Source organism: Meleagris gallopavo, chromosome 4, assembly GCF_905368555.1.
Source record: "Meleagris gallopavo chromosome 4, MGAL_WU_HG_1.1, whole genome shotgun sequence".
Lineage (NCBI taxonomy): Eukaryota > Metazoa > Chordata > Aves > Galliformes > Phasianidae > Meleagris > Meleagris gallopavo.
Window position 1 is genome coordinate 56332261 of NC_139407.1, and position 27223 is coordinate 56359483.

Sequence of the window (27223 nt, forward strand, 5' to 3'; positions counted from 1 at the left end):
TAGCAGTAATACTTTAGCTGGTAATCAGGAGTTGTTCCTCTATGCTTTGTGTGTATATGCTGGCGCATGTGTATATATTGATGTGTCCGGAAACAGAGTACACTTTAAATTCTATAGTTAAGTAAAATCTTAAACTTAGCTTTCTTATGATTTTGGTCACTGTTGTAGGACCCAAGGATTGACTGTTGCAGGTAATGAAAGTATCTCTGGACCTAAGGAAAGGAAAAAAAACAAGCCAAACAGAATAGAAGAGAAAGCTGGTCTTGTGTATAAATTCAGTTGCATAAGTTGCTATTCATAATCACTGATACTCTTCTTCTTTTAGTAGTATGAGGTTTTTGTCAGATGGTCATGAATCCTTAGGCTGAGGCTTAGTGTCTGAAGGTAGCTCAGACTCTATCTGAAATTCCATATTTTGTCAAGTTTTATCAGGACAGTGCTACTGGTTTATCAAGAGAATAGGTTAATGGCAGTGGCTGCAGAGCCATTGTAACTGCTTGAAAGGGTTTCATTTATATTAAAAGCCTTTTCTTTCAATCCAGGTAAAGGTGAAAAATGTCATTAGTGCTGTTAATGCTGCCCAGCTTCTCATAAATAACAATGCTTCTCTAGTTATTGTCCAGGTAAGCTTCATCCTATTTAAGTACATTCGTTCACAGAGTCATGGAACTGTTTCCACAGTTCACTTACTTCTGTCTGGTTTTAGGAAACAAAGAAGTACATGGACACCATCATTGGCTACTTTGAGCAGTACATTGAGTGGGTGAAAGAGTCGGTAAGGTGCATTTGCTTTTTGACAGACCCTGCTTTTAAAAACGTGAAGGAGCTCAACAATAATAATAGAAAAGTTATGTTGGTAGCATGTTTTGTAATTTCAGTAATTTCAAGATATCTGTGTATGAAGAGGGAAACCTGTCTTCTATAAATAGTTTTCTTTGAAGTAGACTAGAAATCATGAGTAATACTGACTGGAATAAAATGCAAATTTAGTGTATTATCTTTTTTCCAGGGCTAGCTTGCAGTCTACTATTGGTGCTAATGTACTGAGCTTGACCCTGCTTAGTTCAAATTAATATCATATCATTAGCATCTTTATTTTTCTTTCTCCAGCTTCAGTCTTTGAGAAATTGAGCTGATATTTTAAAGATTTATAAATTCAGTAGATAGCATACCCCACTGGAATTTATTCTAAATTTAGAGAGAGTGAGAGACAACAATATAATAAACAGTAACTGTAGCTGTAAGCAAGATGTGAGATTCTTCTTTTAATCTGCTATGTACCTCAGATTCTTTTCTTTAATGTCTGTCTTTCAGATTGCCATGGAGGTAGCAGCATGCAAGCCAATTGCCAATGTGATAGATACAGCAGTGGATATATTTTTATGCAGCTATGTAACTGATTCTGTGGTAAGAAATCTTTTTTGTTACTCAAAATGAGGGCACCAAGTGGAAAATTCTTTGAATAAATCTACATTTGATTATTTGATCTAGACCATTTTAAGTATGATGATCACATCCAAGGTTATTCAAGGAAAGAATGTTCCAATCTGGACCAACCGACCAATGTTGGACTTGATTTATGTTTTCATTAAAATCAGGCTTTAATTAGAAAGAATCCTGTAAAATTAACTATTTTACTAAATTTATTCAAATTTGAACTGTAAATAAATAAAAGGTTGTTTTGTTTTTTTTAATCACATGACTTGCAACAGACTGATATTGAATCATTCCTGTACAATGTAGACTTGGAGCATGACTTTTAGCAGTATGCAAGACCAGCGTTGGCTTTTTCATCTTGCAAAAGAGAAGCGTATAATAAAAACAGAATAAACAACAGCATGTATGGAAACCACCCCCTAGAAACCACTTGCTAGCTACTATTTTGTTGTATCACAATTTTGGTAATAATCATAGTAACAGTATAACTGTATGCAATCAAAGCTACTCTAGCCCTGATAATTCTTTATTATGAAATCTTCTGCCAGATGGATCACCTCGTAAGTTACAGAGCTTCTGTTCTTGGGGTAGCAACTAGCCATCCAGTGGTAGATGGATTACAATTTTCATGGTGATAGGACTTAGCTGAGTCACATATAAGTCAAAATGCCTCCAGCTATTACAAATCAAATTTGAAAAATCATGATTCTAACATCAGATAGTAACTCACCTCACCTGTGTGAAAATATAAAATAAGTTTTGTAAGCATGCTTCAGCTAGCAAGTTAAAAAGCACCTTGAGAAAGTGTTGGAAGCTCCAATTTTTAAAGAATCACAGATAATAACTTTAAAGTAGTGAGAAAAAATGTGGCTGCAAATTAATGCAGAGAGACAAAATCACTTTATAGCTCAGTGCTGACTGCGTTGAAATTACTGCTTAGGACACTATGCCTGTATGAATTTGAGCATCTTTGGACAGTGTTCTTTTTGGCCATATTTGTAAGATAGTGCTGTTCATGCTTTAGTTCACATTTCCTGTGGCAGTGCTTAACATGCTGCCCTGTTCCACGCTAGTATAAGGAGCCTCAGAGAGCACACAGACCCATGGCAATAATTTCTGCCTTGTTCTCTGAGTAGCCGTTCTCTGCAATCTTTTTATCTTGGATTTTGTTTTGTTTCAGAATACCTTCTGGTTTGGTTTGGGAGGCTCTTCAATGTTTTTAATTCCTGCCATAATTTTTGCTGTGAAACTCTCCAAATACTATCGTAGAATGGATACAGAGGATGTGTATGATGAGTAAGTATATGCTTCTAAGCAAGCTAAATGGCAAATGGGCTTAAATATTTTTTCTGGTGTTTCACATGAAGGTGCTATAATCCTTAATCTGTGCTGTCAGATAGAACTGCATGTGCTTGTGAAATACCGCAGGTTTGGGTTGGTGCCTGCAAAGTGCTTCATGCAGGCAGACTTTGATGAACTCAACTTGTCATGACTGTAGATATTGCCAGCTCTGACTATGAGAAACTTTCTTCAGAATGAGTCTTCATAGCTTTATGTACAGTCTTTATATAAATATCTCCTAGTGTAGAGATGATTAGCTTCGCTAAGTTACCTTTTAAGATGAATTATATCTCCTTTGTAATCTTGAATTAACTATTTACTTCCTTACTGTCTTAGTTATTCCTAACCAGTCTTTCCTTTTTCACTTGCAGTTCCTCTGTCTCAGGGACTTGGCATTTTACTTTATGATAACTGTTCTTACATATTTTCCAATCAGTTTTGTTTTTACTGTTTTCTTTTCTACTCTTTGTTTTGCTCATTGTTCAGTTAGCCTGTGCACTGCATTCTTCCAGTTTCACACTGACCATTTTTCATTTCACATTCAGAAGTCAGTAGAGCAGAAACAGGCATGTACAGCTAAAATTACTTACTTATTTTGTTGTCTAGTTAACTACTCCTTTTTTGTGTTTTTTAGTGTTGAAACTATACCCTTGGAAAAGTAAGACATTTTTGTTGGTATTTGGTAAAATTACTTTATTCAGGTGGGAGGGTTGATATTTTTTGATTAACTTGTTACTTCAACAGAAGTAACATAGTTTGTTTCACCAGACTTTACATTAGAGTATCCAAATCTACAGAAATATCTTAATAATTAATTTTTGGAGAATATTAAGATTATAGTTATTGCATAACTCCTGAATGTTACAAAAGAAAAGATATCTTTTATTGTACAGAAACAGTTTACCTTTGCATATAATACCATCATCCATTTACATGTCTTGGAAGCCATACTGTACATAGTGCATCTTATAGTTAACATGTTTTTTCTTGGTGTATTTATTTTATTACAGTATGGAAAATGGTAATAATGGTTATCATAAAGAGCATTTATATGGTATACACAATCCTGTTATTACAAGGTAAACCAAGTCTGAAACTGCATGTTTCCATGTGTCCTTGCCTAATCTACTGTATTAATCACCTCTCCAATTTTCTGCATGTTTTCAAGTGAATCACTTAGTTCTCTACTTACGTTTTTGCATGGTTACTCTCTATAGAAAATGCTGTATGATTTATATTTCTCAAATATTCTGGAAGTAACAGCAGATTTCATAATGATTTCCAGTGATTTAACAGATGAGTTGCCTACATTCGAACTTAAAGTCCATATGATTAGGTTATTTACCTAGTATAGTGGATGGTCTTAAATTAGTAAGTGTATTAAAATACTTCAGTAGGAATAGAGTGGTAGGGCAGAATGCATTCTTGCTCCTGAGTCTTTTTTTTAATCTTCATACAAAGATCTGTAGCAAATACATCTTTTTATATATTACCTTTGACAGAAACAGGTGCAAATTTACAAACTGATTAATTTCACATATTCTTCCTGTGGAATGCATGGAACACAAAGCCAGATTTTATAAAATCAGCTTTTTCTCCTGATCATTCAAAATTCTAATGAGGAGCAGTAGAGACCCTGCAGATAAACATAACGTTTTATTGCTCATTTACTCTGTCACCAGAATAAGCGTGTTTGTATTACAGTTTTTTAGATGATGTGGTAAAGAGCTTTTGCTGTGCAAAAAGCAGATGATGCAGGATATGCAGAAGACATGAGCAGATAAAATGGATGTTTCTGCATGGGTAGAACTAGCGTGACTTCATAAAACAAGAAATTCAAGTTATATTTAAAAGGCAGGAGATTTGGGTTCTCTGCTGGCTCTGCAACACCGATGCTTTAAAACCTTAACTAGTTGTGAGATGCACCATTCCTGTACAGATAACGTAGGACATCCCACAACTTTAACATTAGGGCTTGCAAGATACCCAAGTTGCTTAAGGAAGGATCTAATCTATGATTAAAATCTGTAGCTCGCTGTGCCTTAATTTACAACACTGTGATTGAAAATGTAGGTTGAGTGTTGGCAGACAAATCAGATAGCATTGTTCTTTTAGAAATGGTTAAAAAAGCTGATGGTTTGGAAGCCTTGCCGGATTTTATGGCTGCATCAGTTGTATATTATTATTAGAACTGTATTCTGCAGTAATTATTTAGTGACCAAATTTTGATTCCACATCAACCTGTGTGCATGTATTTTTGTATAACTGTTTATAGTGATTTTAATGTTCAGGATTGTCATAGCCTGTACTATACTTTAAGGACTCCCTAAATAAACCTACAGAGTGTCTAATTAAAAACTAGTCTCTACTGACACATCTAAGAACTCCATTTTAAGACTTCTGATATTTTACATAAGAAGAAACTAATAATTGCTCAGGCTTTAGAAGTCCCTTTCTAATCTTTGAATCTTTAACATGACAGTTAATAACCTTGGAGTTTAGAGCACAATATTTCATGGTATTTCAGTGATTGATGAATAGTTTAAGACAGTGTCCTTGAATAAGCTGAATATTAACATAGATTAATCTTTTAAACCCACTAGTTCAATTCTGTCTTCCTCTTACTAAATTTTAATAGAGTTATTCAAAGTTGGCTTCCATTATACAACGTAAGAATTGAGTTTGAAGCAGTAATTTCTTCTGATGCTTTAACTCAGACCATTTGAAAAATGGCTGATTGTATTAGATATGTGCTTTGTGTTTCTCAGTTCAGGGTTCCCATATAAGAGAGAATGTCTTGTTCTTCATTTTTGTTTGAGCAAACCATTTGCCTTTATGCTGTCCTTGCTTTTTCTCAAATCATTTGCAGGAACTGAGACAATCTGGGAAAGATGTGTTTGATAAAATCTATTTACACCTGTACTTTTGCAGATGTGAACAATCCTAAGTAGATTTTGTCCTTGGAAATCAGCTGGATTGGTTTGCTGGAAAGATACAAATATCTTTCTTCATAGAAGGGATATGTAAATAGAAGATTGAGATCCATATGAGATATGTTTACGTTTGTATAAGCAACTCACATAGATATATTTGTGAAAAATATAAATAACCTCAAATTCAGGCACCATTTTTGTGAGAGCAGAATTGGAGGCTGGATTAGTCTCTTCAGAGGAAGTCAGTGGCGTTGAATTGGTAATGGAAGCACTTCTCTCCATTCTAAAATAAATGTAACAGGAAAGGTTGGTGGAGAAAACCATAAATCTGTTTTCTTTTCAATAAATGCTTAAGTTTGTGATTGGTTTGTGCCATCTGAGCCTGTCTCACTTTACAGCCAGACATGGTACTTCTGTTCTACTGTTTGTGGGCAAGATAAATTTATGGGTTTGATTTGTGTTTGTTTGTTTTCTTGTGTAGCTCTGTGGAACAGTGGTAACAGAAACTGGAATCATAAAGGGGTAAGCAAAAAGCTTTAGAATGAATTCTAGACCTACTACTGCTTTCGTATTTTTTTATGAAAACTGTTCTGTTTTCTTTAGCATGAATGCTGCAAGTTAAAAATAATTTTTCAAAAACTACTGAACCATATTCGTGTCCGTATGAAAATCTGTCTTCATTCTTGTTGAATTACAGTATAATTCTGTCTGACAAATTTTCCTGAATTGTATTTGTGGTTATTTGCAGGCTATAGAAATGAGGCTCAAGATTCTTCTACGGGAATATATTGATATTCTTCCAAGTGCACTGGCATTTGCAATCATCTTCAAAATACTGAGCCACTTGTTTTGTGTGACCTGTACTGCAAATCACAAACGTACTATTGAATGTTATGCCATAAGCTACTGTACAGGATATTTTGTGACCAGGACACTGCCTCTCAAATACCACTGTTCAAGGCTTGAATGATTATTATCTTTTTTTTTTTTTTTTTAACTTTTTTACATATAGCTTTCTGTCTTACATCACAGGATATAAATTAATTAGATTAACTGACTTTGCTTAGCAGTTTTCTGACAGCTGATCAAATTCTTATCTTAAATTGTTGAGATCTGTTAAATATGGTACAGACACGTTTACATAAAAATACATTTTGTATAAAGAGACTTTTGTATATATGTTTTTCTTAAAACATGTGTTTAGTTAAGATTTTAATATTGTATAGTACCTTTCACAAATGAATTTACCAGCATGATCAGTGTTGCTATTTGGTGCTCTTGAATGACCACTTTGGACTCAATTTTAAGTGTATAATGGGATGCACAATGTCTCTTTGTGTCTCTGAAAAGGTCAGTTGCATTTCTGTTTTCTCCCTTTTTTTTTTCAAATTATTATTTAATGTTTAGTGATTTTTGCAGTATCGACCTAAAAGGGAGACGTTTGGTTTGAAACTGTGTTTGGGTGGGAGGGCTGGGAGTGTGCATAATGCTTCATGCAGCAAAAAGCTAAGCTTTCTGAAGTTCAGTAGTATTCAAAAAGAGCATGAAAGATGTCATAATGTTGGTGATTTTTAGAATGCTTTACATCCTGTCTCCCTTTTCCTTGTTTGTACCCACTTCTTTAACATCCTTAATAGTATCACTGTTCAACTGTACCTCTTTCAGAAGCCAGTGATAGTAATTCTGTCTCACAATTTCAAAATATGATTTCCAGTGTTGAAGTTCAGACATTTAGCAACTGGAGTTAATGTTTCTACTGTTAGACTTACTGCCTTGAATTTAGGCATACGAGTGTGTTGCTGAATTAGTTAACAGCAGAATTCATCAAAAGGGCCACAAGTGTTTATCTTACTAGTGTAAAACTTACAGTGTGAAATAATTGGGCATACTGATCTCAAGTAGTGTCTCTTAATAGGTCAGTATTCACTGGCTTGAAGAATGTATAATTCTGGAAATCATTCAAATAACTATTAAAAAAATGCTGACAAGTCATACCAATCTTTAATCTGCAATAACCTTATTTTTTATTTTTAGGTCATAAATTGAAGCATTTCTAATTGACAGTATGTAGCATAATGTGTATATGTAATGTTCAGAACAGTAGATTTTTAAAAGCTTCTATTTTTAATTTGAGAAGATGTTCCCAGTTCATTTAAATAAAAAATAATTTGCTTAACTAGCCAATGTTTGATTCTCGATTGTTTTGTTATGTAAACCTGTTTCAGAATATTTGCAATTAGTTAAAAAATGATTTTTTTTTTTTTTTAAAGATTTTTACCTCAATAACAAATTTTTGCTGTGCATTTTACTTTTTGTGGAGACTTCTTTCTTACATGAATAAAGACCAAGGATGGGAGCAGGAAAGACTGAAAGAACGTTGACGCTGTGTGAGGGAGCTTCTGACTTTCACAAATGATGTGATTTATGCAGAGATGTAGGACTCAAGTTAATGAGTTGTGAGAGATACTTATCCTGCAAATACTCATAGAATCACAGAGTGGCTGAGGTTGGAATGGACCTCAAAGATCATTTAATGCCATCTCACCCACCAGCTCAGGCTGCCCAGGGCCCCATCCAACCTGGTCTTGAACACCTCAAGGGATGGGGCATTCACAACTTTTGTGGATAGCCTGCTCCAGTGCCTCACCACCCTCTAAGTAAACATCTATCCTAACATCTAATCTAAATATCTATTCCCCCTTGTGTCCTTTCACTGTCTGTACATTTAAAAAGTCAGTCTCCCTCCAATTTATAAGCTCCCTTCAAGCACTAGAAGCGCCAGCAATAAGGTCTTGCGGGCTTTCTCTTCCCCAGGCTGCACAAGCCCAGCTATCTCAGCCTTTCTTCACAGGAGATGTTCTCCAACCCTCTGAGCATCCTCTGCACCTGCTCCAACAGCACTGTGTCCTTCTTGTGCCAGAGGCCACAGACCTGGACACAATACTGCACTCGGGGTCTCATGAGGGCAGAGCAGAGGGAGACGATCCCCTCACTCTCCCTGCTGACTACGCTTCTGTTAATGCAGCCCAAGACACTGTTGACCTTCTGAGCTACAAGTGCACTTTGTTGGCTCAGGTCCAACTTTTGGCCATCAAGACTCTTAAGTCCTTCTGAGCAGGGCTTCTCTCAGTGAGTTCTTCTCTCAGTCTATAGACATATCTGGGATGGCCCCAACCCAAGTGCAACACCTTCACTTGGCCTTGTTGAGTCTCATTAGATTCACATGTACATAATCAGCCAGAGGTAGCTGCATAGATTGTTTTGGCACTTCTATCTTTTTTACTTTAAAACTGCATTACAAGTTCTGTCTTGAAGATAGCTGTAAAGCAGCTGGAGAATGGAAAAGTCCTGTGCAAAATCAAATATGACATGTTCATTCTGGATAGGAATGTGCTTCTCAGTTATACAACTATCGTTCTGTATTTAACTGCATTTACAAGATTTGTCTTGTTACCTTCATGAGAGTTTACAGCTTATTCGACACTTCCTCAGGCTATAAATTATGGGTGCATGCCTACTGAAGGGTGATTTATTATTTAAATAAATATAAAAAAATTACATCCATCCCACATGTAGTGGAAAGAGGCTTCTTTGTGCACCAAGCCTTTAAATTGAGAGCAGCCGCGTACTTACTACTTCGACTTTTTCAGATCAGTTTGCTGAAGGATCGCAGTCAGTTCCTCTTGCCATGAAGAGAGTTGCTCTTCTTTTCCTGGTAGTGATCTGTGGCATGGGAGGATTGGGACAAAAGCTGAAACCAAAGAAAAGAAGCAATGGTGAAGAAATCAATTTTCGGACTAAAAACAAAGACGTCTGCACAATGAGCATAAGTGGGGATGAAGAGATGAAAGCAAGAATTGAATGCAAAGGCCAAGGCAAGTCCTACTGGTGTGAATACACCGGTGTGCCATTGCTCTGTAGTCCTTTCCGAAACAATCCAAAAATGTATTGGAATCAGATCGCCATGGAACTCAGAAAGCTCCCTAATGCCTGCGAATCTACACAAATGTTGAAGGCCAGCATGTGCCAAAAGGCTCCTGTGGATGCTCTCATGAAGCAAGTAGCTGCTGGCGTGGGGCCAGAAGATGTAGCGAATCGGGACAAATCATCCCCAAAAACTTCAGCTTCTGGGAGAGGAGCTGGGAAGAGCTCTGTTAAGAAAATAGGGAAACCTGCAATGTTACCTCGTACGAAACCAACCCAGCCTGGTCAAGGTTCTGAAAATGAAACCGAAGCAATGAAACTGGCACGGGAACATTGCTGGGAATCCCTGCATGAGTTCTGTTCCTACATTATTGGCTTCTTTAGAGGTTAAGGATTTACTTCAGGTAAAGCTCCATCTTGCAGCACAGTAAAATATATCTAAGAGTAACCCTGCTGTAATTCTATTTATTTTAATGTTGTGGATCTTTCAGGGGCATGAACAGGGGTGTTCCAAGATCACTAACAAATCTAAAGTTGGAAATTTGTACTGTGGCTTCTGAGGATTTGCAGAACCTAAACTCCCCTGAGTGTCTGGTAGCTCAGGACTCCCTGACAGACTCAGTCTGAGTCTTTAGAACATACTGAGATAATTGTTCCATCTGTTGATAACAAATTAGTGTCATTTTGAACATCACTTGTATGTTGCTGCCTCTTAGAATGTATGTTTGAATCCTATAGTATTTCAACTCTAGCTGTTGAATTGGGCTTGTTTCTCCCTTCTGTCTTTTCTTCCCTCTTGTGCCTATTTTTGGATTTAAGCCAGCGGAACGTGATAAATAACAAATACAACAAATGCATGTGAAAAGTGCAATTCAGATAATTATATTCAGAATTTGGAAGAATAAAGCTTGTTTGCCAGAACTGCTGCTTAGTAGTTAACCATTTAAATTTTAAAAGCAATTCATAATCAACTTGCGGAAATTAATAAAAACAAAACTGTATCTGTTTCTGTAGCTACACTGTAATCCCATGCAGACTCCTCTGATAAGTCTCAAGTTTTCAGCCAAGCTACACAGTGGCAAAGCCCTCCAGAAGTAATTGGCTTTAAACCCACTTACATTTCACTTCAGAGAGACTGCCAGAAGCTGGCAACTAAACCTGGAAAACTTTTTACAGAAATGGGAGTGTATTTAGCATGAGCCAGGGCTTAGTCTGCTAATGTTCTTAGTTTGCTTTATACAACCACGTGACTAATTTTTTTTTCTTTTGTTTTCTTTGTTTTGCAGTTTTTTCACAACTGAAGAAGGGTCCCTGCTGTAGTTTAACAACTCAGACTTAAGAATTTGGGTTTAAACACGAGTCATCTCTATAAAAGTTGTAGCTATTTTCTCTTTGCACTCCTAAAATGAAACTTTTCAACAGCCCTGAAAGAAGCAAGACTCAGAGTAACTGTACTTGGATATGATGATGAACTGACTCCTGCGTGTACTGCATTACGTAACTGAGGTTCCAATTCTGCTGGTTTTGAATAGAGCTTTGTGTGTGCTGAGCTGCTTTGCTGTGCTAGAGATGAGAGCTGTACATGATGCTAAAGTTAAGGCAAACAATAAAATTGAGGATTTTGGAAACACGCCTCATGTGCTTTCTTATACTCTTGAATAAATGATGGTACTTGTGTAAGGTTATCATAGTTAGCACCTCTTTCTTAAAAAATTTTCAGCAGAAAAAGTAAATTCCTTTTCCACTGTTAACATATTTTCATTAATATTTCCAACATTATTACATTTATATTGCAATACATTTCAGCTAACAGGAAAGACATTGAAGAAATGGAGGAATATTTTAAGAGTGCATTTCTAAGCAGAGCAGATTAGAAGCGCACCGCTGGTGCATCTGTAAAGTTTTGTGTTGTCAGGATCTGAGAGTAGTAATATAACGCTTAGGTTCAGTCAGTATTCTGAAAGGTAACTCATGTCTTTGTGCTTATGTAAGTAAATATCCCCTGCACAAACCCTTCAAAACATAAAGCAAGAGCTAACAGCCTATCATCAGAATTTACAAAACACTTATGCTCCGTCTTTTATCTTATCTTCTAAGCTTTCTCAGTCAAGATGTAAATAAATGAAAAAATCTGCTACCACAGACACTGCTAGTAGTCTATATTTGCAATTAAACAGTTTCTGCAATGCATAGTTAATTACTTAATCCATCTTTACTCACAGATTTGCAATTCTTGCCTCATAATCCTTGATTCCAGGGCTTGCCTGCCCAATCACTGAATGTTTTGCTTTTTTCTTACTATTTTACATATAAGGCAGAAGTACAGCTTGAGTTCTGACAAACTTGACCTCAAGCAAGTGCATGTTTTTGACACTCCTGAATCTAACCAGATTAGTCTTCATTTTGTAATTTCTGTTATCCTTGTTAGGGTCTCGCATTGAACACCAAAAGCAGCAGAGCAAAGCTTTACCTAACTCCTGATACAAAACACATGGCCATCACTGATTCTAGTTAGTAGAGGCCAAACACCATGTCTGTAGTGCATTTTTTCCCTGGGAACTCGTACCTCATTTCAGCAGAGAAGGGCTGTGTGTGCTTGCTTTTGTGTTGCCCAAGTGGCCACATGAAGCTTCATCACTGAAGTGGAAACTAGTTCTTGTACCAAAGGCTCCTCACTCATCAGATGTTTCCTGCAAGATCCAAAATGCACGATTAAGCACTATATTAAACAGAAAGGTAAAGGTTTTGGCACCAAGGTGAGGGAGCACTTGGATTATGTTTGATTGGGCAACACCATGCACCCTCAGCAAGCCAGCTAGTTTTAATGATGTTGCCACCCAATGGGATGGGTGGCAACTGAAATACTGAATATACCCCATCTTAGCCTAACAGTGCTGTGATTGTGTTGGCCACATTGCCACTTACCTGCGTTCAGCACTAGAAATTTAATCACAATGTTTCAGTTTACCATTTTGGTATGAAAGTGCTATTCATTAATGAAAGGATGAATTGAGATGTGTTTGTGGTGAGCTCAGCACACTTTTCAAGTACTTTATGAATGAATGAAACCTGCTGTTTTATTCATTTTAGGTTAACCTGTTAGTCCCCTTAGTGAGTACCAAAGGAAGTTTGCTCAAGTGGAGATGCAGTTTGTCTTTATTTTCTTGACAGAAGAGCTGCACATTGAAATATTTTTCTGGATTCCTGCAGCCAGGAAGACTCCTAACATAAAGGGCAACTTCTGCTGTGATGTGGGGCTGTGTAGTGCACCTGCCTCAAGTTCTCACATTTAGGCTCAGTCAGAAGCATGAACGAGTACTTGCTGCTTCAACAAGGTAAGCTTCCAGAAGAACAAAGCAAGAAATGTTTGGAGAACTTTTGTGCAAAAAGATGTGCATTTAGCACATGAAGTTAAGATTCAAGAGAGATGATAATAAACTAGAGCGATTCTAAGGAAGAGCTATGGGGGATGGGTTAGCTTGGAGAAGGGAAGGCTTTCTGGAGACCTAACAGCAGCCCGCCAGCAACTGTGAGGAGGCTGAAGAGAATATACAGCTGTGCTCTTCTCTGACCTGTGTGATAGAAGAAATGGCAGTCATAAATGCTTAGAGGCAAGGGTCTGCCTTGGCATGGGGAAATGTGTTCATTGGGAGGACAACCATGGGAGCTGCAGCATAGTCTGAATTCACTATGACCCTGCTTTGAGCACAAGTTTGGACTCTTCAGGGGCCTTCTGCTCTGAGTGATTCTGTAATTTACAGTGAAAATACAGGGGGAAAAAAAACACCTCAAAAGTTCTGTGTACCTCTGTTAGCATCCACGTCTCCTTAAAAAAAAAAAAAAGATACTCTTGGATCCACTGAGTCAAACAACAGGATTTTCTGAATTACTACTTTCTAAAATTGTATGATGCTGTTACTATCTTAAAGAACTTCATGTGTGGTGCTTCCACCTTTTAGGTATGTATTTTTATTTTGCTTGATTTTGACACTGGAAATAATTAACAAAGGATTCAGGTATTAAGGAATCTGTTTGCCAAAAAAAAAAAAAAAAATCAAGTGTCTGAACATAAAGAAATCACTGTTTGCAATCTCTAGGTCTTTTGTGCTGAAGTAGACACACTCCTCAACAAGGTTGCTCTGTCTGCCTTCAGATTATCCCAACTAAGCAGTAGTGCACTCTGGTGTTTTCTTAGAGAATTGTTGAGTTCTGTTTGCCTTGGTCATTCTTGCATGATTTGCTATCTCACATTTTGCATTCTTGATCTTTCAATAAGTGCCTTAGTTGATAGGACATGGATTTTAAGAAAAAAAGGTCTTGCATGAAAAGAAGACAATGAATATTAAGATCTCCCAAAATTGCCTGTTGACATACCTTTAGGAACTTAAGCACTGTTTTTGTTCTTCTTGCTGTTACTTCTTTCAATCTCTCCCTTTTTCTCCAAAGATGAGTCAGATGCACAAAGACAGATTTCTTTTGGCTTCCTCTGCCCTTAAAAACAAGAGGATTGCTCTGATCAGACTTCACAGATGACTTTAAAATGACAAAAAGCATGTGATGTGTATAAAAACATGAATGAGGAGATAAAGCAGAACAGATGTGTTCAGATTGATCATAGAATCATTACAGTAGGAAAAGACCACTAACATCATCTAGTCCAACTGCCAGCCCGTCACTGCCGTATCACTGACCACATCCCCCAGTGCCACACCTACAGGTTTCTTGAACACTCCCCAGGGACAGTGACTACATCACCCCCTGGGCAGCCTGTGCCAATGTATCACAACTCTTTCTGAGAAGAAGTTTTTCCTAATATCCTACCTGAAGCTCCTCTGGCACAACTTAAAGCCATTACCTCTCATCCTATCTGCATCAAGACACTACCTCGTGGACATATATCGGTCACTCTGAGAATTTATTTTTTCACATCTCACGTACAAAGTTGAAGGTATAAATACTTGGCATGAGGCCAGCTGCTGAATTTTTAGGATAGCTGTATCTCAGTAAATCTAGGAGCTAGGAAAAAAAAAAAAAAAAGCGAAGCTGGTGTGTGAGTTAGAGCGGAAGTTCAGTTTCCCTCCCTGCTTCCCTCTCCTCAACATGTTATGAAGGTGTTTGCACAGCCAGCTACTTGCCATAGGTGTCTGTGCTGCGGTGTGCCTCCAGCACCTCCGGGCTTACAATGATTGTAGTCAGGAGAGAAAACAGACAGCCTTTTAGGTCTGCTGGCTGCTGGGAGAAAGTAACTGCAGTACTCAGTCACTGCTGCTGCTATCCGTAAAAGTTAAAGTGCAAATTGTGAAATTTGTTACCCCCTTTATTTGTCTTACCGGTCCACGTGGTGCATGAGGAGGCCCTTCCCACAAAGGTGGTGGTAATAAAGCTGAGAATTCACTAGGAACTGTAGGCTAGGAACTTTGTGCTGAAGGAAGTGGTTAGCAGAACTCAGGCTCAGCCTCACAGCATCCTCTGCCAAAGTAGCCCAGTGCTGCTGGCCACTCAGTCCTCTCACCCTGCTTTCAGAGCAGATGCAGCCCACACAGTGCCATCATCCAGGTACTGAGCTGATCCCAGCTTGCTACAGAGTTCACACAGAGACCAGCATAGAGGCCATGCAACTTTTTGCCCAAGAGCAGAAGCTTCCCTGTGCCCTCTGAGGCACCTAAAAGGTGTTACCAGCTTCTCAGGTACAGTTTTCTCCACACAGATGTGGAAACCCTGCTCTGTGCTTTCTTCCTGTTCTCTTCCAACATTGACTGGGTCTCCTGTGCAATTGTGTGGGCATCAGATCACATCCCAGGCTGCGAACACGAACTGGATTCTCACATTAAACTTGTGCCTGAGAATTTGCTCTATCAAATAGTGTTACTATTGTGTAATAGTGTTAGAGCTCTTTGTATCTGCAGTGGCTCCCATGGAAGTAAACAGGAGACACTATTTTCAGAGGACCTACATCTAAGTGCATCACTTGGCAGCTTGTGGACTTGGAAAAGGAAACAACAGAATACTGAGATCAACTCAAATACTGACTTCAAGTACTATAAATAGTTTAAAATTGCAATACTTTATTTTTGCCTTACCTTCTACTTGTACAGTTTGAGGATATTAAAAAAGAAAGGAAATAGAAGGTCAACTTTCTCACATCTCTCTGACATACCCACCTTTAAAAGGTAGGAAACAGACACATAAGGGGCCTCTGACAGCAGATGTTCAGACAGGAGCTGGTATGGGTTGCTCAGTGGCAGTTTTGCCACCACTTTCAGCCTGAATCCAATTTTTGCCAGTGGGACCGTAGGAGAAAAACAAACAAACAAATTCTGAGCTGTAATTGAGCTGGGGTATGGATTCCCTCACTTCAGCATATTGCACTTCCACTTGGATCTTCTGAGGTGTTCTCTGAGTGTCAGGCATTGGCGAGGCACTGACCTGGGCAGACAGTCCAGCTGAGATAGAGCAGCACTTCCATCAGATATCCTCCTTCAGCGCTACCCTGGAAATGTCATTCCTATTGTTTGTGTTACACTTCCACTGCTTTGCTGTTGTTCTGAGTGCTCTGGAAACGAATAAACATCCACAGTTATACAGTTTTTGTGATCCATAGGTTATGTATGTTGGATAGAATCATAGAAATCGTTGAGGTTGGAAAAGACCACTAAGACCATCTAATCCAACAGATATAATAATGAAATACTGCTCTGCAGGTTCCAGCTCTTTCTTGCTGTTCATAATGTTGTCTCCATGCTTATCTGTCCATCTGCATCTCATTAATTCCTCCAAATGAGAAACAGTCACACTGCTAAGAACAGATTAATATATACAGTGTGCCCAGTGAATTCAGGCTTATGATGTCTGTCAGCTCAGTTTAATGTAAATTTCCCATCTGAATGCAACAGTGTTTCTCTGATGTAGTTATGTTTATATTTAATTAAAAACATTACTCTTTGGTTCTCTCAGTTCAATGCCTTAAGTGTATTGATTCAGAGGAAGGCGGTAAGAATTGATAAAGAGAGAAACAAAAATAATATTTTAAACTTAGTCTGTGTTTTTGTACAAGAAGTTTTGTACAAATAACTGGTCTGGGCTAACTAGAATTTTGTGAGATAGTTTAATTTTTCTTTTTCCATCTTTAAAACTTCATTTTATTCTTCCAGTGTGGAAACTGTCTGAATCTTACTACTTTTATTCTTGATTTTAACCTAACATGGGAGTGAAAGAAGCCCACCAGATGAACTCTCACTTTTGTTCCAGTGCCAATGCTAATGCTGCGGTCTTACAATTCTAATTAAAATTACAATTATTAAAAAAGAGGTAGATGATAGGTAGGAAAAGGGTAATTTTAATTAGAATTGGAATTGTAACACCACAGCATCAGCAATGGCATTCTGATGTGGTGTGCTGCTTTTCACAAAATGGCTTCACGTCAGCCTGGTCTAATAGGGTTGAATTCCTCTGAAAGAAAAAAGGTTCTAACTATTTAGAACACAGCTAATCCTCTGAAAACCCATTAAAAAAAAATTAATCCCTGTTTGTTCAAGATATTTACATCTCTTACCTACTAATGATCTCCACATGGCGGAGCTGTAGAGTTAGGAATGAGATAAATTTCCAAAGAACAGAATCATCGGAGATGTCATGTTGCACTGGTTAACTGAGCAAGCCCCATAACTGTTTGTCATAACTGATGAGAGCTGTGTGTCTTTACAGGTTTTCCTACCATAACAAGTTGCACTGGACCTTGGGAAAATGGGTAAGGAAACCTTTGTCTTTGTTAATAGCCCCTATTCACTCTACAGGCAAACATCCCAATAATCTCAGTATGAAGAAACATGAAAGTCTCAAATACAATTTGATTTATCCATTCCTACCAAATACTACCAAGACATTCACTTGTACCTTTCCCAAGCAAACTGATGCTCAGCCGGTCTCCAAGCAATAGCTTCTCTGGAAGGCTGCTAACAGTTTCATGGCTGAACGTGCCATTATATGGAATGAAATATCAACTACGCAGTGAGGGTCAGCTTGTCGCAGCTGTGTCCCATCCCAGCTTCTTCTATACCACCAGCTCCTTGCAGTGAGTGCAGAGTAAGAAACAGAGAAAGCTTAACACTGTGCAAACCCTGATCAGGAACAGCTGAAACACTACTGTGTTATCAGCATCACTCAGGTCACAAATGTAAAGCACAGCATGATATCACAGAATCATTAAGTCTGGAAAAGAACCACTAAGATCACTTAAACCAACCCATCCCCACCATGCCCCATGACCACATCCCTCAGTCCCACATCTCCACTTTTCTCAACCAGCTCCGGGCACAGTGACTCCATCACCTCCCTGGGCAGCCTGCTCAATGCCTCGCCACTCTTTCTGAGAAGTAATTTTGCTGAATAGCCAACCCGAGGCTCTCCTGGCGAAACTTACAGGTTGCTTCAAAAAATTAATCCCATCTCAGCTAGACCAGCACAGTATCATACACTATCAAGACCCCAGTGTTACACTCCTGCAGGAGCAGTTTACACAGTTCATGATTTATGCTTCCCAGGTGCTATAAAAGGTAGACTTGAAATAAATGCTTACTCCTTATCAGAGCTAGAAACCTACTGATGTACTTGGAACCAGTGCTAAAACACACAGAATTATCAGACACTGATAAACTCATAACAGCTCATGCAATATACTTTCTGAGTCAGCATAGGTTCTTCTGTTTCTCTCCCTTCACAAATACATGCTCAACATTTATTTAAAAAAAAAAAAAAAAAGTCATACAAATAAACCCACTCAGGTTAATGAACTACAATAAACAGGAGAAAACTAATCAGTGCTACATATTATATAATTGAGAGTATGCACATGTTTCCTGGTAAGGGTTAATATATCCAGAGAACAGCTTTGAGCCTGATAGAAGAGACCCAGAGAGCAGACAAAGCCCAGAGCCATCACAGACAACAAAGCACTCTGCTGAAAGCCCAGCTGTCTGACCAGGACTGAAGTAGGGAAAAACTGGAAAGGAGCTCTAAACTAATTTGATTTCTCAGAAAGAAAAAAAAAAAAGAAAGAAAGAAAGAAAAGGAAGAAAATGTTCCAAGTTAATTGAAAAGAAAAAAAACAACAGCAACAAAAAACCTCTGTTGATTGCATCAGTTCAGATGAGAGGATGCTTACAGGAGCCCAGATAGGGCCTAAAAGTGGTAAGCAGCTAAGACCTTCCTAATGACCACATCCCAGCCCATGCATAATCTTCTTTTCATTCTGTATCTTACCGCAACCAACCAAGCTGTCGACATTTGAAGTGTTCCAAACCACAGCCCTCCCCTGACCTTGATTCACTTCACCTGTGTAGGATCAGTTAACAGGAGTGCTGCCTGGAGAGGAACTAATTGATTGCTGATAGCTGTGTATGCCCCAGAAAAGAAGTTCAAATTCTTACTAAGAAAAAGCTCTACCTTTGTGATAGGATGGATTAGTATTCTAAGAAATTTCATCTCGTTTCTTTGCTCTGCTGCCTTTAGCTGTTCTACCTGTATCACTTTAGTGTAATAGACTTCTTTTGACCGTTCAGCTGGACATGGATAATATTTTCCTGCAATGCTTTAAAGAGAGATAAGGGATCCATGACAGCTGAAAGAATTTTTTTGGTTGGAATTTTGAATTCAGTGCTGCGGTAAGCACCACTAAAGCTGTCCCTTTGTCCCAGTGAGACCTGCGTGATTGTTTCATCCAATTCTTCCTTCTCATTGGTATGCATGGCTCGCCATTACTCTGAGCAGACTCCAGTCTGTTAGCAGGCAGTAATTTAAAATGGCATCTTTTTGTTATTTTACTCATTTTATGGCTCTTAGGAGAGCAATCTTTTGTCTGACTGTATCTCTGAAGCTGTTTTGGTCAGACAGACAGGCTCTTGCGTTGCTGAAAGCAATAAAAATCTTGTGGGAGGAAAGTTCAGACGGCAAGTAGTCAATAGTGTTCCCTGGCTGCCAAGGCAACTTAAGCACACCCCAAGCATGGTGAAGCTGTGCTAACAAACCCAGCAACCAGCTCTCTCACACAAAACCACAGGATAATGAGGTGATTGTGCTCGGAGAATTCCTAGCCATGATTGAGACAATGGAAGTGTTTATTTCCATTAGAACCGAAATTATATAAAAATATGTATAAATCAGGTTTTGAGATTAAGTTCTTTTTGGCATTGGAAAAATTAATATCAAACACATTTCTGTACATTATCCCTCCATTTTTATGATTTTTCTTCTTTTTTTTTTAATCAAATTTTTATTTAATGAAAGCTAATTTTTAAAGAAGAAGAAAAACTCTTCTATTTTTTGTAGGAAATAACATTTTAAATCTCTTTGGATATCTCACATTTAGAACAGCCCAGGAGCTTGAGGATTTGCACCTATCTATTCCAGATCTGCTTTGGTGACCCTTTAGCACCATAAGATGCAAATATGTAGGGATCAAAGTCTCATGGATCTGCTCAAGATCGCAATGTGTTTTTCATTAGCTCTTGTATAGCAGCAATTATCTTTATCTTGGCATCAGTATTTAATATCCTGTATAGATTAGGGTAATCATCAAGTTTAGCTAGTAAAGGCAATTCTTTATATCTTCTTCGTCTTTTAATTACTTTAAAATGAAGACAAACTTCCTTTTAGCTCAGTTCAACAAGCTTTCACAATGAAATAAGACAGAACAGGCTTTCTAACTTGTACTTTCCCTGTTTGAGTTCAGGCAGCCTCCTCCTGCAAAAGCCAAACTGTCAACCCCATTTGGCAGCAAACCTCTCCATCTCCCATGTTCCTCAGAATTTTCCTCCATATAATCTAATGAAACAGCAGAGGTTTCCTCGTTATTTTAGAAAGACACTCCTAATGGCCATGCTTCACCCCTGTCTTGGGTTTCCTTGGTTTAATTAAAAGGATGGACTGTTTCTGAAAACACACCTATTGTAGCCTACCAAGATAAAGCGTTTCTCTGTGGATCTGAAAACAACTTCACCCTTCTCTAGCTGTATGCGTTTGGTGAGCAGCTCAGTGATGGGGGAAGTGCTGCTGATGGCGGCACGTGAGCTGGGAACCAGGACGGGGTCTAATCAAAATGTTGCCTACATCATGCATCAAAACGGAGAATAACCCTACAAGTAAGGACTGCTGAATTCACTGAAGTACGAAGGGGCAGTGTACACTTCACTTACTGGTGCATCATGCATTTTGTCCTTAATGGAAATATCTGAGCATCTGCAAATGGGAACCAGAGTTTGCTACAAAAGAGCCTTGCCTTTGAGTGTTGCAAGGTGCTCTGCTTTTTATTATCTTACTATTAATATACAACTGCCACCCAGTTTCTATTGTTCTGTGATTAACCTAAAGCCGGCACTTGAGTTAGCTATGCTTTTGTTTGTTCCTTACTTGTGTCCACTGATATCGGCTGGTTTAGCAATAGGGATTAGTTTATCAGTTTAAGGACCAATATATTAGTTTAGCATAAGGAATCAGTGAGTGCTAGTCCCAAAACTTTCAATTTTAACTTTGCTTGCTATGTGAACAGCCTTGTTTTTCTCAGTGATTCTGCTTCACAGGAGCACTGGTGTCGAAATAACTACTTTTATCTTTGCATCCATCAGGTGCAAGTACTTTTCCTTCGGATTTCACATACATTGTTTTGAATTAGAGTGCACTGAGATGGATCATTTTGGCTCAACAAGCAATGGGAATTTGCCAAACTGGAAAAAACAGCCAGAGATCAGCTGAAATCTCTGTGGTGAAGCTGATGATGGAACTGCTGTGAAGAACATTGTGCCAGTGACAATCTTCAAGGAAGGCCATGTACTGAATTGTGACAAAGATGTTCCTTGAGTCCCATTAAAGTAAGTTCCTTCTGTTATATCCTTGGAATATACCTGTGCAGTGAGTCACTCCTCATCTCCAGAATTGCCTGAATGCTGCAGAGCGGCACTCGGGGGCATTAATTTGAAGTGCAGCAGCTGCTCACTACACTTAATTTGCCCTGCCAGAATATTTGTATGGAGAACAGCATCCTGCTGCCACATCTGTGACTGGCAAATAGCTAATAATCTTAGAATCATAGAATCATAAAATGGTTTGGGTTGGAAGGGACCTTAAGATCATGCCCCCCTGCTGTAGGCAGGGACACCTCCCTTTAGACCAGGTTGCTCAAAGCCCCATTCAGCCTGGCCTTTAATGCTTCCAGGGAGGAGGCTTTATATGTACCTGTAAGTGGTCAAGGGAATTGCCTCATTGTTTTCTGTTTTCATGCAGCTTTTTATTCTGTGGGGAAAAAATGCATCTATATATCATAGTGTCACACAGATGACACCAAAAGCAGATTGCTCTTTGCAATTAAAACACCAGTGCACATAATAAGTAGTTTAAAAAATAACAAATTCTTATGTAAAATACTTAGATACGAGTGGATAACATATGAGCATATAGAAAATACTGCATGTCTTCCAAGTCTATGAATTGCAGACAGGAATATGCATTAAACCCCTTCTCTCTTTGTATCAACGGCAGAAAAATACTGAAGAGATTTAATTCTGTCAGTTCTAATGAAAGTAAAGCACTGATTTCTCGAGTTTCAATCCAAAAGGCGGCAGGAATTCATCTGGTTTAAGTTTTTTCCTCCCACTGGGATTTGGGCACCCATGTTTGTATTTTCCAATTATTACTTTCATGTGTTAGTATTGCCAAATCTTTCTGTGCTTGTCTCCTGATTTTAATAACTAATCAGATCCCCATAAATTTGATCTTGCCAATTAGCTGCTCAAATTCACCATATGCTGCATGAATCAAATTGTTTCTCAGCTATTAGTCTGCACCGTTCGTTCCATGGCAATGCTGCGATTACAGTTTACAAGCAAACAGCATTTCAACTCAGCAAAGAGCAAGATGAAGGTGTATTTTAAAATATGGGGAAGGGAAGAGGGAAAAAAAAAAAAGACTTTCTTTGAAAATCATATTATAAAGTTTTTGTATCATTTTTGTTGTTGTTGACAGATGCTGATTAAGTATAATCGATTAGGAAATGAAGATGCTACGTTAATGCTGTCACAATTACTTTGGAGATGTCCTAATCACACTACTGCTCTGAAAGGTAAAGGTAGGCAATATCTTCAGAAGAAATGGAAAGAACATCTCCAGTCTAGATTCTAGTTTGCATGGCTTCTCCTTCTCTTGAAGGGAGAAACCAAAGAAGGAAAGTCTGGTAGTAGAGAAACAAAGAAACTAGAAAGAGGTTAAAAACGGAGACCATACTAGGACATTGAAAGAAATGGATTTGCTGATAAGGGCATGGAGATTGCAAGTTTCAAAGGTTAATGCTTTATTGGTTTGCTTGTGGTTTCATTTTTGGTGCTATGCCCAAACCAACTTCCTAATTTGTCACCTAAAAATCAGTTTATAGTATGCATACATAAGGCAATGGAATGTGATAAAGTTGTACCTGAATTAGAGCCGGAACATGAGGTCATGTAACCATTTTGGCTTGACACTGTCGACGAAGTAATTAGTCCTGATGAGACGCTCATTAGTTTGGATGCATGGCCATAGTAACACAGCTGCACTGCTTAAGGATCCAAGCCACAGTCTGCAGACATTGCTGTCTGTATACTGTGCAGTGTCAGTTTGGGATTCCTCAGCAGGAGAATCCCTCCTGGACTTCTCTCTTGCATTATCTTCATTCTCAGATTCCCCCTCAACCTGACAAGCTGTTAATCATTTTCTGATCCCTGAGTCACACCTGCCCCATTCATCAATCCTTGGCAGTGCTAAGGACACATCTTCCACTTTTAGTGGACTGTTGCAAATAGTTCCATAGGAACTCAAAGGCACAGAAGGCAAATCTGGTGCCTCAGCTTGATCAGAAGCATCCCAGGGAGCTGAGCATAGATGGATGGCTAAACAGATAGTTGTGGCTCATAGATTACACCCTCAGTACTTTGGATATTTGAGTCCTCTTCCCCACATTCTGTCACTCCCACATTGCAGAATGACCCATTTTATTTGGGTTTTTTTGGCTTCTGATTTTTTTATAGAATGTGAACAGTCTCCTTATCACCAGTCTAGACAATGGTCAATGGATTACAGCTTTTTCCTTCTGTCACATCCCATTAATATACTACAGGAGAGATGAGGAAGAAGAGCTGCCTGTCTTACAAAGATATCTCCTTTCACATCTTCTTGTATCCCAACCATTTGTCTTAGAACTACTTCTAAAGCACATATAACAATTGTCACACTTATACTACCCAGTAAATTCTCCTGAAACGTCCCCATACAAAGGCAACTCCACTACAAAGGAGTCAGCTACAGCCTATTCTTTAAGCAAAGTCGATTATCAGCTCCAAATGCATATTTGTATGCATTTATATACGTATTTATATGAATTTGTTTCTGAACTTTATGCTTATGACCATCTCACTGTCATGAATCCTGTCCCTAATGCAGAATAATGACTTATTTTAGTTCTAAACTGTTCTCTAGCACTTCTTTACTATTAATTTACTTATTTGTGACAGGAGGTGATGAAATCTTCTGAAGGTAGGCTCGAAGCGCTCTGTGGAATGATTTTCATTTTGCAGAGAGACACTGCATGCTGACCTAAAGTCAGTTACACATGATAGCAGAGCAACTTGCAGGATATGTCTCTCCATGGCTGGGAAAAGCTTTGTTAGAGAAGCTCATGATGTAAGGAAATTCTTATCACTGTTTACAAAGGGGGAAGAACTTGGCCCAAGGAACGTCTGATTTATACACACAAACCTTGTCACCCCACCAGAGCTGATGCTTTTGTGCTAAGACCTGGCACTTCTCCAAGGAGGTGTGTCAAAGGTGAAGGAACATGGCACAGAAGTATCCTATTGTGTTGTAACAGTCTTGTTGGAGCCCAGAAGGTGTGTCTCTGCCCGTATAAATACCGCACTGCCTTTACAAGTAGCTCCAGTCCTTCTGAGAGACGACCTGCATCTTGAGTGGAGTTTGGATACCTCTGGCTCCTGGGCAAGGTATTTATTTCAGCTATCTTACTTTCACACCGTTCTACTTGTAACTGAAAGTTACTGCTACATCATTAGTTGCTTTAATTTTTACTTGTTGCATGTTTGTAATAATTGCATATTTGTAACTACCATGTGGTGTTTTCTAAGGAGGGTTTTATGCTGTGAAAATCTCTTTGAATAGAATAAGGCATGAAGCGAGTCAGGTAAGAGCTACACAGAAGTGGGACTTGCTCACGTCTGTTGCTATCTATGTGTTCTATGTGCAGAAAGTTGAATGCTGAAGTAGGCTCCTTATTAGCATGCCTCCACATGAATTTCTGCTTTCTAACTTGGCTGCCAAAATGTGTGTGATGGAAACACCTGAACAGTACACTTAGTACAGTAAAAGCCACATTTAACCCTCAGCTATTATGGTGTGCTCCACCAGAGCTTTGATCCTGAAAGCTGCTTCATAGAAACACCTACAGAAATAAATGTATTCTGTACACGGCAGCTTTAGGCACATCCAATTGTACTACAGATGCCTTCAAAAGCAAAAAGCAGTTCTGTTTGTGTAGTAGGCGAGACAAGAAAAAAATGCATCTGTAGTTACTTTTCAGTTTATGAAAAAGCTATTTTATTTGTAATGGAAAACTTACATGCCAGCATACTAAGTGAATTAAGAAAATTTACAGGATGCCTAGTAAATAATTATGCTCTATTTCTATTTAGCACAGAGGCTGGAGTCAAAATGACTCATGTGACATTCATAAAATCGGAGATCATGGACACAGCAGCAGCTTTGTATGCATAACTTGAGATATCCATCTCAAACTGAACAAGTCCTGTGGCCAAATTCTGTCTGGGATTGCAGAAGGAATTGCAATTAGGGTTCCTCAGTCACTAGGCAAGAGCGTATTCCGGGAAAGAGTCTCTTCTGTTTCACACTGTTTGAATATAACAATATGTAATGGTTCTAGAAACCAGGTATTGTGCACATGGAGGACAGAGGATCTCCCCAGTAACATCAAAGAATCATAGAATCATTGAGACTGGAAAAGATCTCTAAGATCATCTAGTCTAATCATCCATTTACCACCAATACTGCCCACTAAACCATGTCCCTCAGTGCCACATCTCCGTGTTTCCTGAACACCTCCAGGGATGGTGACTCCATCACCTCCCTGGGCAGCCTGTGTCAATGCCTCATTGCTCTTTAGGAGACGAAATTCTTCCCCTGGCAGAGAGGTTCTAATAGGTATCATTCTAACAGATATCAAGGAGCAAGTCTGAAATCCTTCAAATTTTCCTATCCTTCAAATATCCCTATCAAATAGAGTCCAGTAGGAAGTGAAAATGTTTTAATGACTGTATGTTTTTGTTTTGAAGGCAAATAACGAGCAAAACATGTGGATTAAAAACGTCGGTCTCCTGTGTGTGTTGATTCTGGTGTCCCAGATGCTGCTCACCAGCTGTGAAAGGCAGAAGGAGAGAAGAAAGGGGAAACAAGGCATAGAGCACGGTGGGAAAAAACAGACTGAATCAAACCCAGAGAGAGAAAAAGGGCGGAAACCAAAAGGAGGAAAGGCATCTCCTAAAGGCAAATTTAAATCCAAAGAAAATGCTGACTGCACCTGGGCGGTGACCGACATGAGTGCTGCAACTGTGCACATTGAGTGCAGGAATGGGGACAGTGCGTTCTGGTGTGAGTTCTCAGGGGATCCCTCTGCCTGCCCACACTATGCAGCAAACCAGAAGTCCTACTGGAAGCAGGTCTCCCGCTCCCTGAAGAAGCAGAAGCAGATCTGCCAAGACCCCAGGAGCATACTAAAATCTAAAATATGCAGGAAAGGCCCACGAGGCGCTCACCTCAAGATGACGCACTCAAGCCTCCTGGCGGCAGAGGGCCCTGCCGAAGGGCATCCAGCTCACCATGCTACAGAGGATGCCCAGGTCCCAGCAGCTTCTGAGACTGGAAAACAGCCAGAACACAGCCCCCAAGACTGCGTGGAAGACGTAGATTACATCGATCAGAAGAAGGTGGCTGAGGAATACTGCCCAGAGAGTTTGCTGTCTTTATGCAACTTCTTTATCACCATGGTGCAAGACAAAAAGTGCTGAGGATGTGTTTGTAAAGTTCTGCATCACAACAGTCTGATCTCAACGAAGTTACTGCAAACTCCCAGGTTTTATTCTCCTGTTATATAGTGTATATAGGAAAAAAGAAAAAAGGACATACAGCTGTATATTTATATATTTTTCAGATTTTGTTTTTACACAACAGATGACACTTGGTACAGTTGAAGATGTTACAGATTTCATTTGCACACATGTTTCTACACAGGTGTTACCCATTGATGTTACGTACTCTTTGCAGAGGTATCTAAGCAGTCCCTTTGCCCCCCTTTGAGCTGTGCTAGCCAAAGGGATGAGTTTGGTGCTATGCACTCCTCAGTTATGTACTCTACATTTGAGCTAAAAATTACTAAGAAAAATAAACTTCAAGATATATACAAAATATTCTCTGTGTGCTGAATTAAATTTCTCTGGAATTGCTGAGTTTTTCTGAAAGGTTGATCATTCACAAGACCTAGGCAA

General features: G+C 38.8%; 3 protein-coding genes and 1 long non-coding RNA gene across 10 annotated transcripts in view; 3 read left to right on the forward strand and 1 right to left on the reverse strand.

Annotated features, from left to right (window-relative positions):
- PROM1 (prominin 1) overlaps positions 1 to 7890 on the forward strand; it is a 59307-nt gene extending 51417 nt beyond the window's left edge. For 3 of the 7 annotated variants that reach the window (XM_085223434.1, XM_085223438.1, XM_085223435.1), the window contains 8 exons: positions 543 to 623; positions 707 to 775; positions 1315 to 1407; positions 2618 to 2733; positions 3413 to 3436; positions 3789 to 3857; positions 6193 to 6233; positions 6460 to 7890. In XM_085223434.1, the coding sequence (XP_085079560.1) occupies positions 543 to 623; positions 707 to 775; positions 1315 to 1407; positions 2618 to 2733; positions 3413 to 3436; positions 3789 to 3857; positions 6193 to 6211 (471 nt within the window). In that variant the 3' untranslated portion in view covers positions 6212 to 6233; positions 6460 to 7890. The remainder of the gene's footprint in view (positions 1 to 542; positions 624 to 706; positions 776 to 1314; positions 1408 to 2617; positions 2734 to 3412; positions 3437 to 3788; positions 3858 to 6192; positions 6234 to 6459) is intronic. The other 4 variants (XM_085223437.1, XM_085223439.1, XM_085223440.1 and 1 more) reach the window with 2 other exon arrangements.
- On the reverse strand, positions 3463 to 16190 carry LOC104910815 (uncharacterized). Its single transcript, XR_002114534.3, has 5 exons — positions 16062 to 16190; positions 14010 to 14126; positions 12202 to 12325; positions 9345 to 9462; positions 3463 to 5994 (listed from the first exon to the last, which is right to left on the reverse strand). It is a non-coding gene; the product is annotated as an uncharacterized LOC104910815 (long non-coding RNA).
- FGFBP2 (fibroblast growth factor binding protein 2) lies at positions 8028 to 11249 on the forward strand. Its single transcript, XM_010710370.3, has 2 exons — positions 8028 to 10039; positions 10922 to 11249. The coding sequence occupies exon 1, from the start codon at positions 9400 to 9402 to the stop codon at positions 10024 to 10026; it is 627 nt and encodes a 208-aa protein (XP_010708672.2). The 5' UTR covers positions 8028 to 9399; the 3' UTR covers positions 10027 to 10039; positions 10922 to 11249.
- An 8307-nt stretch (positions 16191 to 24497) lies between the features above and the next one.
- Positions 24498 to 27143, forward strand: FGFBP1 (fibroblast growth factor binding protein 1). The gene is made up of 2 exons (XM_003205921.5): positions 24498 to 24652; positions 26015 to 27143. Exon 2 carries the CDS (start codon positions 26033 to 26035, stop codon positions 26744 to 26746), a length of 714 nt encoding a protein of 237 aa, XP_003205969.2. The 5' UTR covers positions 24498 to 24652; positions 26015 to 26032; the 3' UTR covers positions 26747 to 27143.
- The last annotated feature ends 80 nt before the right edge of the window (positions 27144 to 27223 follow it).